This window comes from Pteropus medius, unplaced genomic scaffold (genome assembly GCF_902729225.1).
Source record: "Pteropus medius unplaced genomic scaffold, Ma_sr-lr_union100, whole genome shotgun sequence".
In the NCBI taxonomy this organism is placed as follows: Eukaryota; Metazoa; Chordata; class Mammalia; order Chiroptera; family Pteropodidae; genus Pteropus; species Pteropus medius.
The window spans coordinates 27,971,025-27,987,743 of record NW_024354502.1 but is presented as its reverse complement, the minus strand read 5'-3'; the positions used below and the strand labels follow the sequence as shown (position 1 = coordinate 27,987,743).

At 37.0% G+C, this 16,719-nt stretch overlaps 2 protein-coding genes across 12 annotated transcripts in view; one reads left to right on the top strand and one right to left on the bottom strand.

The window, feature by feature from the left end:
- Positions 1-200: 200 nt before the first annotated feature.
- Positions 201-5,563, top strand: PLPP5 (phospholipid phosphatase 5). 6 transcript variants are annotated; one of them, XM_039853798.1, is made up of 7 exons: positions 201-844; positions 1,054-1,162; positions 1,647-1,737; positions 2,176-2,239; positions 2,725-2,849; positions 3,467-3,637; positions 4,714-5,563. In XM_039853798.1, the coding sequence occupies exons 1-7, from the start codon at positions 771-773 to the stop codon at positions 4,839-4,841; spliced, it is 762 nt and encodes a 253-aa protein (XP_039709732.1). In that variant the 5' UTR covers positions 201-770; the 3' UTR covers positions 4,842-5,563. The 6 variants fall into 6 exon arrangements, 4 of the variants coding, with proteins under 4 accessions (XP_039709732.1, XP_039709733.1, XP_039709731.1 ...); XM_039853799.1 differs by having other exon boundaries at positions 210-815; positions 1,054-1,122; positions 4,478-5,563; XM_039853797.1 differs by having other exon boundaries at positions 610-844; positions 2,725-2,819; positions 4,478-5,563.
- Positions 5,564-5,913: 350 nt separating this feature from the next.
- The window catches only part of DDHD2 (DDHD domain containing 2), a 65,559-nt gene continuing 54,753 nt past the window's right edge, over positions 5,914-16,719 (bottom strand). For 3 of the 6 annotated variants that reach the window (XM_039853785.1, XM_039853790.1, XM_039853789.1), the window contains 11 exons: positions 16,493-16,701; positions 16,174-16,241; positions 15,242-15,364; positions 14,123-14,218; positions 12,966-13,094; positions 12,707-12,862; positions 12,348-12,450; positions 12,037-12,207; positions 11,481-11,640; positions 8,417-8,528; positions 6,778-7,985 (listed from right to left, as the gene is read on the bottom strand). In XM_039853785.1, coding sequence (XP_039709719.1) covers positions 8,447-8,528; positions 11,481-11,640; positions 12,037-12,207; positions 12,348-12,450; positions 12,707-12,862; positions 12,966-13,094; positions 14,123-14,218; positions 15,242-15,364; positions 16,174-16,241; positions 16,493-16,701 — 1,297 coding nt within the window. In that variant the 3' untranslated portion in view covers positions 6,778-7,985; positions 8,417-8,446. Of the gene's footprint in view, positions 7,986-8,416; positions 8,529-11,480; positions 11,641-12,036; positions 12,208-12,347; positions 12,451-12,706; positions 12,863-12,965; positions 13,095-14,122; positions 14,219-15,241; positions 15,365-16,173; positions 16,242-16,492; positions 16,702-16,719 lie in introns of all 6 variants that reach the window. The other 3 variants (XM_039853788.1, XM_039853791.1, XM_039853787.1) reach the window with 2 other exon arrangements.

The window sequence follows — 16,719 nt, the reverse complement described above, 5'->3', positions numbered from 1 at the left end:
AGGATTAATTTGGAAAGGTTTTTAATGACATTCCACTGATTACAGATTTTGCTTGAGATTGACTTCAATAAATTGTCCTGTATGTTCCAAATTAAATATGTGGACTTGTTCATTGCCTGTAATTTCTTGCTACAACACACTGGGCAAAGGCCGTCATGGGAGGGAGGGGACCTAGCTGCGGGCTGAATGACCTAATATGTCCACCCTCAGCCAGTGAGGCCTGCAGCACAGCAAAGTCCTGTGTGAGAACTAAGTATATTTTTCTTCAGAATGCTGCTGTGCTGCTAATAAACTTGGATCTGAAAATGTGAGGATTTTGTTTTGTGTTAATGGGGGTAAAGGTCCTTGAAGAATGTTGCTCCTTGCTTTGATGTGGTATGAGACTATCAAGGCACAGGTGAAGGACATTGAAGGGGAGATAGTCATCACTTTCATCCCTCTGGTTTATCAGACCAAAGGCAGCCTGCTGCCTGGCTGGACACCTAGAACTAGCTCCCTGCCGAATGTACTAAAAAACAACACTGCTTGCTTTTTATTTTATTGGGTGCTGGCTCTCAGAACACCGCAAAGCTGCCACTCCTGCTTCCGGGGGATTGCTGAGCTGTCTGGGTAAGGAGGTGGCTGAACAACCTTTCTGGCCTGCAGTTCCCCCGAGTGCCCGCCAGCCCGCGCTGAGAGCAGCTGAGATCCTGCCTCGGGACGGCCCTTGCGTCCCCGCTGCAGCGGCTGCCACGTCAGTGCAGCGTCCTGTCTCCGGGCTGTGCGACCGGATGGGGAAGGTGGCAGCGGCGGCGGTCTTCGGGGCCGAGCTGGGGGTGCGGATTGTGCTGCTCACTGCCTTCTTGTAAGCGGTTTGGGGATCGGATCCCAGGGCCCCGCACCCTCCTGCATGGACGGATGGGCTGCGACCCTTTAAGTAACAGGCAGGAAGGTCCTCGCCACGGCTACCCGGCGCTCTCGGTGCCACGCCCAGCTGGCCAAGGTCAGGGTCCTTCCCTGGGAAACCCGGAGGAAGCAAACCAACGTGCTCTGTACTTTTTGTTTCCCCTTTAGGGTAACAGAGCGTCTCCCTCCCTTCCAGAGGCTTATCCAACCAGAGGAGATGTGGCTTTACCGGAATCCGTATGTGGAAGCAGACTATTTCCCAACCAAGCCGATGTTTGTGCGTTGGAGAACTAGCCCTTCCTTCTGCCCCTTAATACTTATTACTGAGATTAATGCTAGGAAGCTGAAAGTGGTCAGTGGGCTCCAAAATGATCTTTGTAGGGAATTTACTGCCCCTTTGTTGATGTGCTAAGATTTTGCTTCCTGCTATGCTAAAAGTTCTGCATCCTAATGTTTAAGATCCAGATTTAGACAGCAAGATGTTAGTCTATTTTGGCTCGAGACATGATCTGTGAGCTCTACTCCTTAGGATGGCCTGAGGTAACCGGTCATTTAGAATAATGGTGTATTTACTGGTCACTGCTCAATGCCCAGTTATCCTACAGTGAAACACTACTTATATTTATAGGGGAATGGTTGGGTCTGATATGTGAGTTCTGCTGCCACTTCCATCCCTCTTCGCTGTAAGAGCTATTTGAACAACCAGTTGTGTGGAGTTTTGTGGTTTTATTTTGTTTAACCTTTGGCGTATTCTGGTTCAGGTCATAGCATTTCTCTCTCCGCTGTCTCTGATCCTCCTGGCCAAATGTCTCAAGAAGGCAGACACAACAGACAGCAAACAAGCCTGCCTAGGTAAGAGCTAACCCTTTCTAGCTCATGTTGTCTTGTCTTAGTGCTGGAATGAAAAGGCAAGAATTGGGGGTTCAGCCACTGACACTGTGGCCTCAGTGTTGGAGGCCACTGAGTTCTACGTTTCTGAAGTAATTCTATCTCCCCTACATCCCACTTCTTACCCTGTGAGACAGAAAAACAGCACTATAAAGAACCTGATTAACCTCACAGGTGTGCCTAAATGCACTGGATTATTTGTACCTCAGAAATGTCTTCAGCCTAGGACAGAAGTTCTCCCTGTACTAAAACAGCAGTCAGTCACTGAGAGCCATATTACTTTTATATTCAGCTCTGACTGGAGCCCAACCATTCCTCTATTTCAGAAAGGCCATGGCTCCTCTTAATGAGATAGTGATCACGTAGTTCCTCCTCCTAACAGTAAGTTTCTTTGCTTTCCAGCTGCCAGCCTTGCCCTGGTTTTGAATGGTGTTTTCACCAACACAATAAAACTGATAGTGGGAAGGTAAGCGACAAGTTAGCCACCCCAGTGTCTGCCTCAGCCCTTCCTTCAGCAGGAGAGATGGTTAATGGCACTCCATCTTTATCCTTTTCCTCCATATTGTCTAATCTTTTTCTCATTTAACACTTTATCCTTTCAAAAGACATCAGTCCTGTGGGTGACAGGTGGGCTCTTTTCTGCTCTGAACAGCATTTCCCACTGACAACCACAGCAGTCAGTGGCCTCTAGAGCACCCCTTGTGGCTGTACTATCACTTGTTCTTTACCCTAAAAAAGTAATCATGTGCTGGAGTGGCTTTTTTTTCTCCTAATTTAAATGTTGACCCTGAAAATAAGGCTTCTTAGTGGTGACTATCCTAATGCAGTCTCATTATTTTGTCTTGGACACTATTAGACCAACAGTTAACAGGATTAGTAATGTCAGATACGCCATCAAATAATTTCGGGAGTTGTAAATGATTGTGTTCAAACCATGCTCATTTCCTGTAGGCCACGCCCAGATTTCTTCTACCGCTGCTTCCCTGATGGGCAAGCCCATTCTGACTTGATGTGCACGGGAGATAAGGACGTGGTGAATGAGGGCCGTAAGAGCTTCCCTAGTGGACATTCTTCTTGTATGAATACCAGATGGACTCTACTTCTGTGCCTTTTTTTGGATCACTGAATTTAACCTAGGAAGTTTGTGAGGATGGGAACATCTCAGTACGCTTGTTCTTGTATCTAGAAATGGAAGAACCTCCCCCCGCCCCTTAAGAACCACAAGATTTCACAAGCCTGAGCCTCGAATGTTAGGGGGTAAATATTCAAGGCCAGGAAGTAGTTTCCCCTTCAGGAGATTTGAATATTTTATTATTATTTGCTTAGATCCTACAATCTTGTACTAATCATAAAAATATTAACTTTTATTGAAGAGTTAGTTACTATGTGTCAAGTGCTTTGGAAAGCATTTTAGATTGTTACCTCATTTGATACTGTAATAGCCCAATAAGGTGGGCACTATTATTTTTATGATTCTCATTTATTCATAATGAAACTAAGCATTGAGAAGTAACCTGCCCAAAGTCCATTATTTTTTCTTTTCATTTCCTTCTCCCTCATAATCAAGGATCTACTCCTGAAGTATACAAAAAAGGGGATAAAACATGTTCATGTTTCCTGGCCTCCTGTTTGCAGATGAATGACATAGCTTCCTTTAACTAAAAGACACATTTATAGGTTTTTCCTCTTCTAGTTGCATTTGCTGGTCTGGCCTTTGCTTCCTTCTACCTGGCAGGGAAGTTACATTGCTTCACACCACAAGGCCGTGGGAAATCTTGGAGGTTCTGTGCCTTTCTGTCACCTCTACTTTTGGCAGCTGTAATTGCACTGTCCCGCACCTGTGACTATAAGCATCACTGGCAAGGTAAGCAAGGTATTCATGCTATGGAAGCTTCCATGTATCACTCATTTTATTCCTAGCACCAGGCACAAAGGGAGATGCTCACACTATGTACCTGTTGAGTGAATGAACAAATGTGTATGGGATGGTCTGGATTCTGTACTAAGTAAGCGTTTATAGCTACATGGAGGATGAGAAAGTACACTGACTTTTTAAAGGAGAAATGTCCTAATTTTTCCATTATTTTGAAGCATCATAAGTATAGAATAAACTATAAGAAATTTTTTATAACAAACCTCAAAGCTCAATATACTTAGTCTTAAAATAAAAATCAAGTTTGTCTTGAGATTTTGTTCAGAAATAAAGGTAAAATTCAAGGATACATAAAATTGTAATTAAACTAAAGAAATTTAAGTTGGTATAGTAAAACATCCAAGTTATAGAACATCTTCACAGAAAACCCACAATTAAAAAAAAAAAGGTGACAGTATAGCCCAGATATCCTTAGGAGACCTATTTTATAAAGAGTTATAAACTCCTGAAGAGTTTAAGAGTTTATTTCTTCCTCTAGAACTCTTTAAATAGTTAAAAAAAAAAAATTAATCTAGTGTACTTGGAAAAAGGCTTATTATACTTAACTAAAGATGTGTTTTGATTGGGTGTTTAGAGAACCTGAAAATGATAATCCTGTAACTATGATAAAACTGAGAAAGCCTAAAGAAAATGTGAACCTAGAATTGTAGGGTTTTGCAGCCCAAACAATTAGAATAACCTAGAGGGCCAAGTTCTCCATACTATGCGATATCTGACATGATTTTAGAGTCTAATATGATTAAGAGAAGACTTTATTTCCTCTCTCTTCAGATGTACTAGTTGGATCCGTGATTGGCCTGACATTTGCCTATGTCTGCTACAGGCAGTATTATCCTCCCCTGACTGATGCAGAATGCCATAAACCATTTCAGAACAGACTTGCACTTCCTACTGCACAAAAGAAGCCTGATGATCCTTATCATTTTGATATTTAGAAATTGGAGCTACCTCAGTAGAGATTAGGTGAAATCAGCCCCTCCTAGAACTTCTTACTTTTTACCTCTTAGGTACAAGTGAGGACATCAGCACTTCATTCTGCCTCCCTATGACTATGCAGTTTTGCCTCTGGCTCACAAGAATTTATCATGAGGAGTCAAGTTTCTTTTTCACTACTGTATGCCACACATTCTGGTAAAGAGATCTTTGAATAGTCTTCCAACAGCGTATGAATCTGGTCCACCAGATTGGTATCTCAAGATCTACAGTGTTTTTCCATTTAAATTTAAATGTTCTTGAAAGGATCTTGTCACAAAGAAGCCTTTACATAGCCCCATTTTATCCTAGAAGCTGGAATTAAATATCAAAATATCATTTCCCATAGCTCAAATCTAAAGTCTAGGGCATGACCAACTAAATTATTTTGGTTCTATTTACTATTTCTGGCTTGTTTACCATTGTTATGTATATCTTGTCCAAGTCCAGCCAGATAACGCTGTTCATTTTTAATACTGTTGGCATAAAATGATTTGTTGAATTACCAAGTAAACAATAAGAAAGAAAATGGTTAAGAGTGTGGTTTTGGTGCTAACTAATGACTGTTTCTACCTCATTTGTCCTTAACTGTGCTCATGAGCTTCTTTCCCTCCCTTCATGGCTGAAGATCTGCCCAAATGCCTCAACTCTGCCAACTGCCTAAGGCAGGAAAGAAAAATTACAGATATCATTATCTGGATGACAGGTGAATCTTTTTCTGTCCCTTCTTTACAATGAACTATGAGGAACAATTATAGGATGTCATCAAAATTGATTCTATAGGACCTAAAACTACCTTTCTCTTTATTGAGGTTAAATATGACCTTATTTCTTTCTATAACATTTTCAATGTATCTTTTTCCTTCAGTAAATGTGACAAGCAAATAAAATGGTGAATGTGGGTTTTTTTGCTACTGAAGGACTATTTGAAAGCTGGAACATTTCCAAAGTAAAACATTGGATTCCCCATCTCACATAAATGACTCAACTATCTATAGCAGTGGCTGACGATTATAAATACCAAAAGAGAGGCTCAATATTTACCTCATAACTGCCACGCTTTAAATTCTGAACTACACCTGCCTAGGACAATGAAAACACCATGAGTCAAAGGACAAAAACTTGAATGTCATGTTCCTTGCCCAAAACTTTTATTTTTTAAACTTGTTTTATAGAGGAAGAGAAAATGGTTATTATATTGATTTTCTTTATGACAGATGAACCAGGTAAAGGTAGGCGATGGGTCAATATGGTTTTATTTCAATATTTACTAGAGTTTTAAATATAATCACATAAAAAAACAGACATTTCAAAAAGTGCAAAATATTAGAAAGCTAATCAATGCTATTAATCTTTCCATGCAAACAAATCTCTTTTGCTAAGCAATACCAATTCTGCAGTTGGGAATATGTATAAAATGATACTCTATCAGAGTTTAAAAATAGGCTTGGTCAAGAGATTGCACATGATACAACTGAAATAGTGCAAATGATATACCACTAAATAAAGGATTTAAATCGAGCTTATTACCCATGTAATATACAACCATGATAATACCACAGAAAAGAAACATTTCTTAGCAGTGGTTTATCTAGCTATCCAGAGTTATGCTGTTCATCTTTGGTTACAAGGACTCACTCTTGCTTGTCCTTTGGTTACTCCTAAATAGTACCAATTCTGGCTAAATATGAAGAGTAAACTTAAATTTGAAAACAACTTGACAAAGGCTTTCCCTTTAATATATATTGAATGCTACTTAATTCTCAGTAACCCTTCAAACTCAATTTATGTAGTAAAGAAAATATTCCACATATCTGAAACTTTTTAGTGGTTTAGTCAGCAATTGTCGATAATCAAACAGACAAGGAAAGGCCAGGCTCTGACCTATACCCCAACCTTACCTCTACCATCTCTAAGTAACAATTAACCTTCCCTTTTCTCTCCACAAAGGGATGGCTTAAGTGAATGTTAAATGCCAGTGCTTTGGACACCATGATACATTTACAAAAAACATAAAAAACAACACAGCTTGCCTGGCTATGCCTCACTATAAACAATGGGCTGTGGAATCTGAGAGGAGTGTATCACAAAGAAAACTGCAAAGACAAAAACAAACTGACCAATGAAAAACAAAATAACCTCTAGCACAGTGGTGAGCCGATGCCTTGGAAAAAATTAGTCTATATTCACCCACCTTCTTCAAGGTACATCTCACTTTGTATGTTCAGACACTGACTCTTCAATAGCTGTTCCTTGGCCCCTGCAGGCATATGTTTTTCTTTCAGAATAAGAAAAATTTCCCCTCAGCCAAACCTACCTGCTCAACCAACAATGCCTATGCCATGAGCCTTTTAAATAAGCATTCTGGATTGTGGGTACCTGAGAAGGCAATGATGTTTACAAAGTGTTTTTAAAGAGGACACACAATGCTACCATCACCCAAGTGGATGTGGCAGGCGACTTACATAAATTCTATTTCACCATAAATGCACCAGTCTGTCAAGGCTGTGCAATTTCAGGTTTGTCAGCCTTTATAGCTTCACCTTCAATTAAAGAACAAAAGTTAAGTCAGATATTCATCTAGTCTCCCAATATGAAGTATGATATCAAAGGGCAGGTGTAGGAGATATAACATCTTCGATTTATAAAGATGCATGTAATGTGAACTAAATGGTCCACTTTAGACTCTCAGAGAAGCTCAAACGGCTGTAAAAACAATAAACAGCAACAGTGATTCATAGCAACAAATCTGTCAGTCAGCTGTAGAGCATAAACTATACTTATTTTAAGCTACATTTTAGACTTCATATAGGACTTGTAAGAAAGATGGCTCAAAAGATTTTGACTGCCTGACACTTTTTTCCATATCCACTTAGCCTTCAAATGCAGAGACCACTAATGAGAGATAAGTGTACCCCAAATGCCTTCTGAATTTCAAGTCTATTTCCAAACTAGAACATTTCCTAGAAAAAAATTCTACCAACCTAAAACATATCAAACTCAAAACAGAATTTATACCATCTCATGTAATAAGCAAAAAAGTATGATACCTATATACTATCATCAAAGAATTAAAGGAGCAAACCACCCCCATCTATGAAGAAAAAATGGCAAGTGCTTATATGAACCCAGTAGTAATAATAGGGTGTCTTCCCTTTGCTTTCCACTCACTTTCAAAATGGAAGATTATCTTCCAAAGACCCCAATGGTAAGGGGCAACCAACATGCAAGAAGTGATGCAGCTGAAGAGGAAAACTGCAGCAACAAACCAGGTGGATTTTCTGGGGAAGGACCCCTCAATGTCTGTCTAGGGGAGAGAGGGGGAAAGAGGTCACCATGCAGTCACAACTAGAAGGCACCCAGGGAGAATGCCACCTTTCTGGTTACATATTTAAAAAGCCAAGTAATTTAAATCTAAAGATGGGCCATTTGTAATTTAAATTGTAACTGTTGCTGTGGTAACTCTTAGATAATCAAAACTATTAAGCTTCTGAGTTTAGATCCTAACAGTGACAAATGTTATTGGACCATATCACTAGCAACACACACACACACCTTTCTCTAAGTTGGCTATTGCACTTTTTCCCCATGAATTTTAACCAGAGTCCCTCTGAAAATGAATAACCTAGATCTTGGTGACAGGCAACAGAAAAATATAAAGAGACTGAGGCTCCATAGTGCCTTATAACATGTTAATATGTAGGAACTATGCTGCATATATGTCATTGAAAAACTTACAGTAAGCAGCCGGCCATAGATGATTCATTTTTACTGTAAAGGCTGATCAAGGAAAATACCCTGGGTTTGGTAGATTTCTTTGAGGACCAGTAATACTGTATCTTCAGACTCCCTGTAAAGAGAAAAATTTATGTTGTAAAAGAAAAAAAAGAGCTAACATTTGTACTAGATGCAATTGTCAGTAGTTTGGAAGGTAACCTTCTAACAAATCTAGCATTATACTCAGAAAGCTAGTAGTAAATAACTTAAGAACAGTTCCCTTTCCATAGAACTCATTCTTGGGACAATATGGAAGAGCCGTCCAGTTGCTCACCTTAATTTTTTAAATGTTATTTACTTTTTTAAAAAAGATAATACAATCATGTGGTTCAACATTCAAGATATGTAAGGGTATAATAATGAGGTCCCCCTCCCACCTGTTTCTTAACCACTAGTTCCCATCTTCTGAGAAGCAATGTTATCAATTTCTCATGCATCTTCCAGATAATACTGTGTGTGTGTATAAGCAATTACTTATATCTACGTTCTGAAAGAAACTTTATTATTAAAATAACATTCAAGTCCTGATCAAGATGGTGGAGTATGTAAGCAATGTGCTCACCTCCTCCCACAACCACAACAAATTACAACTAAATTATAGAACCATCAACCTGGAGAACCACCTGAAGGCTAGCTGGACAGAACTATAACTAGGGATATAATGAAGGGGCCAAGTCAAGAGTGAATGTCAACTGTAATTGAAAAAAATTTTTTTATATTTTTTTAAATAAAAAATAACATTCACGAAGGATTGCCTTAAGGATATGTGGCTCAAACATCTGTGGTTCAAATTTTGAGTCATGAATCTATTTGAGGATCTAATGAAACCTATGGCTGTTTCCCCAGAAAACATCACATATACATATACACTGAAAATTATAAACAGATTTCATTGGATTCAACTTTTTCTATCCTTCACAAACTCCATACACAGACCTCAGGTTTAGAAACTCCTATGCCAACAAGGGGGGCTTAGCTAAACGAGATATTAAAATGGTGTGATCCTGGTGCATAAGAAAAAAATGGACCAAAAGAAAAGAACAGGAAATTCAGATGTCCTAAATATACATAGAAATTCAATATAACAAAGTCAGAATCTCAAATCTCTTAACCGTGTTGTAACAACTAGGTAACCATCTAGAAAACTACCTGGATCAATCTACATCTTATTAGGACCAATCTGAAGTGAATCAAAGATTTACATGTAAAAATGAAACTGTAAAATATCAGAATAAACTGTGGTGAGGAATTCTTAGGAAAATAAGAAAGGTCTAAGTATTATACAAATTCCAGAAACCAAAAAGGAAAAAACAAATTGGACTATATAAAAATAAAAATTTTCTACTTAGTAAAAACTAGTGTATGCAATGTCAAAGACAAACTGAGGAAAAGGTATTTGCAACTCATGTTGCAAACTAATTAATAAAAAAAATCGACATTTCAATGTAAAAGAGAATAAAGGGTACAGGTAACTCCCAGAAAAGGAAGTAAAAATGGTCCTTAAATGTATATCAAGATGCTTCAACCTTATTCATAATAGGAGGAATGCATTTTTTTCTTTTTAGTAAAAGGCAAAAGATTCCGTATGAAGAGAAACAGGAGCACAGGAGGATTGCAATTTAAAACTATAGTGTGCATGACACATACACTGAAAACTACAAAACACTGTTGAGGGAAATTAAAGAAGACCTGAGAGATATCATGTTTGTGGATCAGAAGGCTCAGTATTATTAAGATGTCTATTCTCCACAAATTGATCTATAGATAAAATGCAATCACAACATCCCAGAAAGTTTTTTTGGGTTGAAATTAACAAGCTCATTCTAAAAGAAACCTCTATGGCCATGCAAAGAACCTACAATAGCTAAAATAACTTTGAATAAGAATAAAGGTGGAGAACACAATATCTGATTTCCAGACTTACGAGACTACAGTAATCAAGACTTTTATTGTCATAAAGATGGACAATTAGTTAAATAGAACAAAATTGAGCCAAGGCAATTTAATGGTTTTTCCATCTGGATAAACTTTTCAACAAATGTTGCCAGAACAACTGGATAGCCATATGCAAAACAATGAACCTTGATCCTTACCTCACCTCATATTTAAAAATTAACTCAATCAAAATGGATCATGGACCTAAATGTAAAGCTAAAACTATACAACTTCTAGAACACAGGAGAAATCTTGAGGACTTTGGATATGTCAAAGATTTCTTAAATATGTCAAAGAAGCACAAACAGGACTTCATCAAAATCAAAAACTTTGGCACTTCAAAACATGCTGCGAGAAAAATGAAAACCAAACCACATCCTGAGAAAACATATCTGAAAAAGACTAGTAACTATAGAAAGAACTCTTGCAATTTAATAAGATAATCCAATTTTTTAAATGGGGAAAAGATTTGAACAGACATTTCACCAAAGATGTATGGATAGCAAATACATGAAAATATGCTCAATATCATTAATCATCAGGCAAATGCAAATTAAATGAGGTACCATTACAACCCATTTAAAAAGGCTACGAGATAAATCATAAACCAATCATATCAAGTGTTGTCGAGGATACAGAGCAACTGGAACTCTCAAACACTGCTGATGGTAATGGAAATTGCTGGCAGAAAAACAGTTTGGCAATTCCTTTTAAAAATATTCTTACCAGCCATTCTACTCCTAGATAGATACTGAAGAGAAATTAAAGAATATGTTCATAAAAAGTCTTGTACATAAATGTTCACAGCAGTTTTGTAATAGCCCAAAACTGGAAGCAACTCAAATGTCCATCAACAGGTAAATGGTTAAACCAATCGTGGTACATTCATACACTGGAATATCACTCAGCAATAAAAAGGAAGGAACTACTGATACATACAATATGGATGAATGAAAGAAGCCATACAAAAGAGTATATAGTATGATACCATTTATATAAGTCATGTGTAAACGAATCTATACTGATAGAAGCAGATCAGTGGTTCCCCTGGAGACTGTGAAACAATTAGACCCCAAAAAACAACACTTACCAGTAGCATAGATGGCTTTGTAAAGCAAATAAATACTCATTAAAACTTTCAATGGGCTTCTCCTGTAGCACATAGTCAATGCGCTGGCCTCCATTCAGCATTCCTACATTGATGGGTGGGACTTCTTTAACTGCCACAGAGGTCTCTTCTGTGTTAATATCTGGATATGGAGGAACGATAAGAACCTAAAAGCTTCCAGCCCTCCAAGTTGTCCCTACTTCCCCTCAGACTCCAAGTTTACCATAAGATGAGCTACTCTCTATACAGGAAGCTCTCTCCCATCTTCCCACTCTCAATCTCCTTAAAGCTTCTCCTTAAGTCACATTGATTTTGTATGCTTCTCTTGACACTTTTTCTCAGAAATAATGTTTTTCCATAATTTGTGGCTATTAGATGATAGAAAAGGCTAGCAGAGCCGAAGGAACATTAGCACTCATAGTATTAGTCCTATACAGTTATAAGGGCAAAGTAAGAAGTCCCTGGGAGAATAAGAACTATACACTATGGAGTCCTTATCTGGCCTGATGTAGGAAAATCAATGTGTAGTGTCACTGACCACTAGGTTTCTCTGAACTTGATTCAGGTTCTGCTTCAGTTTCCTCTGCAGTTTCTGAAGCTTGTAAAGCAGGGTATTGAGCTCTGGTGAAAGACTTCCAGGCCATCCGCAGTGAACCTAGCAAGTTGTTCTTAAGGTCCATACTCATCCTGGTTAAGCCCTCTCTCAGTTCTGAAACACATATGAATAAAGAACATTACATGGTTTACAATGAGTTTAGGCTCCAACACAGCTAAACAAAGTGAATGAAGTCCAGTCAGTTTGCACTGACCAGAAGGTCTGGAATTAACAAGTTCTGTATTCAGTCTTACCTAAGTGCATCCGCTTCCTGCCTTTATGATGTGGGATCAGCATTGGCTCAAATTCCACTCCTGGAACTACCATTGGTTCAATCCTATAGGCCACAGGATCAAACTGCATAGGAAAAACAATAGCTACATATACCTCTGCTGAAGAAAAGTAGTCTGAGGAACTGTATATCAGGCAAGAATAATTGTAAGCTTATTTTTAAAAAATGTACAGTTCTGCCCCATCAATTCCAGGTAAGTTATCTCATTACTACAGAACAGTATATTAAAAAGTAAATCAACACAATAGAAAATCATATGCTCTTTATCAATAAACCCTAATATTCAGGTAAAAAAAACCACAAGAGCTGTCCATTGCTTACAGGGTGATAAATATTGAAGAAACCTTTGCAAGTTGGAAATTTGTAGTTGGGATCAATTCTTTTTAGTCCTCGGACGGTGAGGAACATTCCAATGGGAGATCCAAAGGCAAAGAATATTTCTGGTTTATAGATGAGCCGGGGGTATTTTACAGACACCTGCAAGGAGAAAACAAAAGCATCTCTCATTAACGAAAGTTACTTCTGTTCCTATATACAAGTGGCAGGCACTAAAATGACCAAAAAGAGTTAGTATTGTTACCTGCCCAATGCCAACATCCAGATAGTCATCATTTCCAGTACCGTCAGAACTACTGCAGAAATCTGATTCTTTGGGGATATTAGACACATTTACCCCTGAATCTGATTGCAGAGTTGGTCTATTAATACCCTAAAGAATAAAAAACAGTTCTGTGGAGCTGCTATGTAGTAAAAATATTCAAACGATTACATGGTTTTCTACTGGTTTGAAAAGATACTTGGGGAAAGTTTTGAAATGATAGTCAATAATTCCAGGAAGAGTCTCAGAAAACAAGATAAAGTATCTAACTTCATGATAAAAAAACAAAAGTTGCCTTAAATTATGAACTGATAGCCCTACATGTTCTAAAATGATAAAAGCTGTACACAGCCATTTGGGCAGCAGTTGAAACTTCAGGCAACCATCATAAGAGGAAACAACAGTGGAGCATTGTGGAAAAGAATGTTGAGAACTCCTAAGGAATTTAATGAAGTGCTATACTTTTCTAATTAAAGCAAGTAGAATGTCTCTGTGGTTATAGAAAGTGATGCAAATACTGGGCCTTAAATAATAACTAAGCAACTTGCTAAAAAGTTGGAAAATAACTACTAAGAATTGGAAAAGAATTCAGTAGCCAACAAACTAAATGTACAAGTAGTGCTACAACATGGATAAACATTGAGTACATTACGCTAAGTGAAAGAAGCCAATTATAATAGGCCACATATCATGATTCCCTATCATAAAATGTCCAAAATAAAAAAATCCATACGAAAATAGGTCAGTGGTTCACAGGAGGGAGAAATGAGGAACAAGGGGTGTGGTGTTTCTTTTTGGATATCAGAAATGTTCTGGAGTTAGACAGTAGTCATGGTTACGCAACTCTAAATATACTAAAAACCACTGAATTGTATACTTTAAAGGGAGAATTTTGTGGTATGTGATGTATATTTTATTTCAATAAAGCAGTTATAAAAAAATGGAATGGTAGGAGTCCAGGGGAGATTAAGACTTCTGAAGCTAATAACATTTTTAAGATATTAATAAACATGTTTAATTTTTAAAGAGAGCCAAAGATCAATTAACAAAATTGCTTAGTTCCCTAAACACCTCATAAAGCACAAGGATACAAGGATGTCAAAAAGTATTTAATACTATAAGCTATATTCAGCACATACCATTGAAATTTTTCTGGTCCTAAAGTAGTTTAATATCTTCCTTCTTGGTCCTAAGGGAACTCCCATTTCCTGAAGATCTTTGTCTGTACATAAAGCCTAAGCACAGAAAATCAAATTATCTTTCTTATTTCTAGGCAAAATAAAACCAATTAAATGTCCTGTTCTCTGAGAAAAATAAGGTGTAAGCACTCTGTTGTTCTTTGCTTTATATTACTAGGGCTCCCTAGTGGTACATTATTAATAACTTAGAGAAAAAGAGTAGTTTATACTCTTTAAACATAAAAGAGGCTAAAGAAAAAAAAAAGTATCAATACTACAATATCAATGCTATAGTAATATAGGTAACGCTGTATTGTAAAAAAAAAAAAAACCTACAGAGCTAGGTATTAACTTCCAGTAAGAACATACAGCAAACGCAGAGCATTTAACAGACTAACAGTTCAGCTGAAGCACTACTCATCTGATTAGGGAAGTCTTCCTTCACACTCTCAGATTAGGTGAGTTCATCCTAATATCGTTCTTATACCACTGTGTACTTTTCCTACTTAGAACTTATCACAACTGTGATTATGTGTTTGATTATTTAATGTATGTCTTTTCAGGTAAACTATAAACACTTCGAGGTTAGGAATCATTATCTGTCTTATTCACCACTCTATCTTCAGTACTTGGTATAGTATGCCTGATCATAGTAAGCATTTACTAAACACCTACTGAATGAATGTTATCGTGAACCTGAAAAAAAAAATACAACAAAAGTGGCAAAAAAAAAAAAAAGCGAGCATCAAAAGTAAAGCTCTTGAAAGTAAAACAGAAAATAAGAATTGGAATAGTTAGTGTCATTTATTCTTGTTATCGTGTTTTCTGAGCTGTGCTGTTTTTTAGTCTTTTGCTCTATTGCTATATGTTTATCAATGTGGCTCCTCTGAACTTTGAACTCCCACAAAGCAAAGATCATTTGATATGATGAGAAACACATAAATGCTAAAGAACATTACTAATGATAAGTGTTTATGGCTAAAATGCTTCTAAAGGGCAGGCTCTTAGTAAGCAGTATGATGAAGATAAGCAATAAAAATACTGAAAATGGTATAGCATAGAATTTTAAAAGATTTTTACCAGAGCTTCCTTATCTACTTTCTCCTTCTCAAAGATACTAAAGAATTCAGAGAGTTGAAGTTTCTTCAGATCTTCCTCTAGCGTTGGTGTGTCTCCTTGATCCTTAACGATATTTGGCAAGTCCTAAAAATTAAATTGTAAAGCTCATATTCTCTAAATTTATTTAGATTGTCTTTTATTTATGCTATTTTGCAATAAAGAAATGTACTCTATATGATTTGCACATAGAGATGATCTTTAAAGACTAAATGAACTGTAATTTATAGAAAATATAAATTAAGAGGTATTGATCTCTAAGTTTTTGCAACTTCAGCTGAAAATGTTTTTAAATAAATGAATGAGTGAATGAATGATTATCAAAGTATTCTTCATTAACAAAACATTTACTGAGTTCTTAATAGAAAAACAGTGTTTAAGATGTAAAACAATCTCAAACAAAAAGCCCCTCCCCTGGAAGAACTCATAGTCCAACAGGAGAAATAGGACACTTAAGTAAAAAGAAAAAATACAAGACAGTATTGCACAATAGAAAAGTATTCATAGGACTTTGTTTTACTAAAAGATGTTTAAGCATCAAGTCCTTCCACTCCTTTCAAACAAAACTTCTATAAATTATATCAATTTACATCCAATTCATTCATTTCATCATATGCAACCTCCATTTCAGCTCAAAGATTTTATAATTCTAATAACAGACCAGTAGTGCATATTTATAATGGAAAATATGATACCTATATTTATTTAGAATGTGGCAAATACTTGTAGAAGCAGATTACTATCTTGCTTCTATCATCCAAGAATGACATAATTACAAGTCTATTAAACATAAATGTAATAAGACTAAACTAAGCAAAAAACAAAAAATAAGTCTAATGCCTAAAAATCCTTACTAAGAAAAATTAAAAGAGAACCTATCTGAACATCTAAATTACCTTTTCACTGTCAATATCCCCCAAAGAATCTTTCTGATTTGTTAGGATATCAAACAATATAAGCGAACCTATAAGTAAAACAGAAGAAGGGACAATTTCTAAGCATTACCACTAAATAGCTGTTGTCTTATGTAAGAGTAATAACCCAATTACCCATGTAGCAAAATCTACAAAGCAGGGAGTCTTTCCAATCCACCACCACCCTTCCAACCCCTTCCAAACCCTCTGAATTTGATACTGATAAAAGACATTGTACTTCAAAAACAGGTGTCCTAAAAATGTAACAGTTCTCTCTACTTACAGAGAATTCATTTGTTACCTAAACTATGACCAGCAATGGATACACCCCCTTTGAAATCAGGGTTCCTCTGCAGAAAAAGTGTATATATTCGGTTCATTTCAGAAGCAACTGTGTCCACAATAGTCTGACAGTAGGTGGGGCTATTGTAGAAGAAGACATCCAGAATTGTGTCATTGGTGAAGTGTCTTAAGCGGTTAATGCTAGGCAGGGTTATTCGCTGCAGATCTCTGAAAAAAGGGAAGATA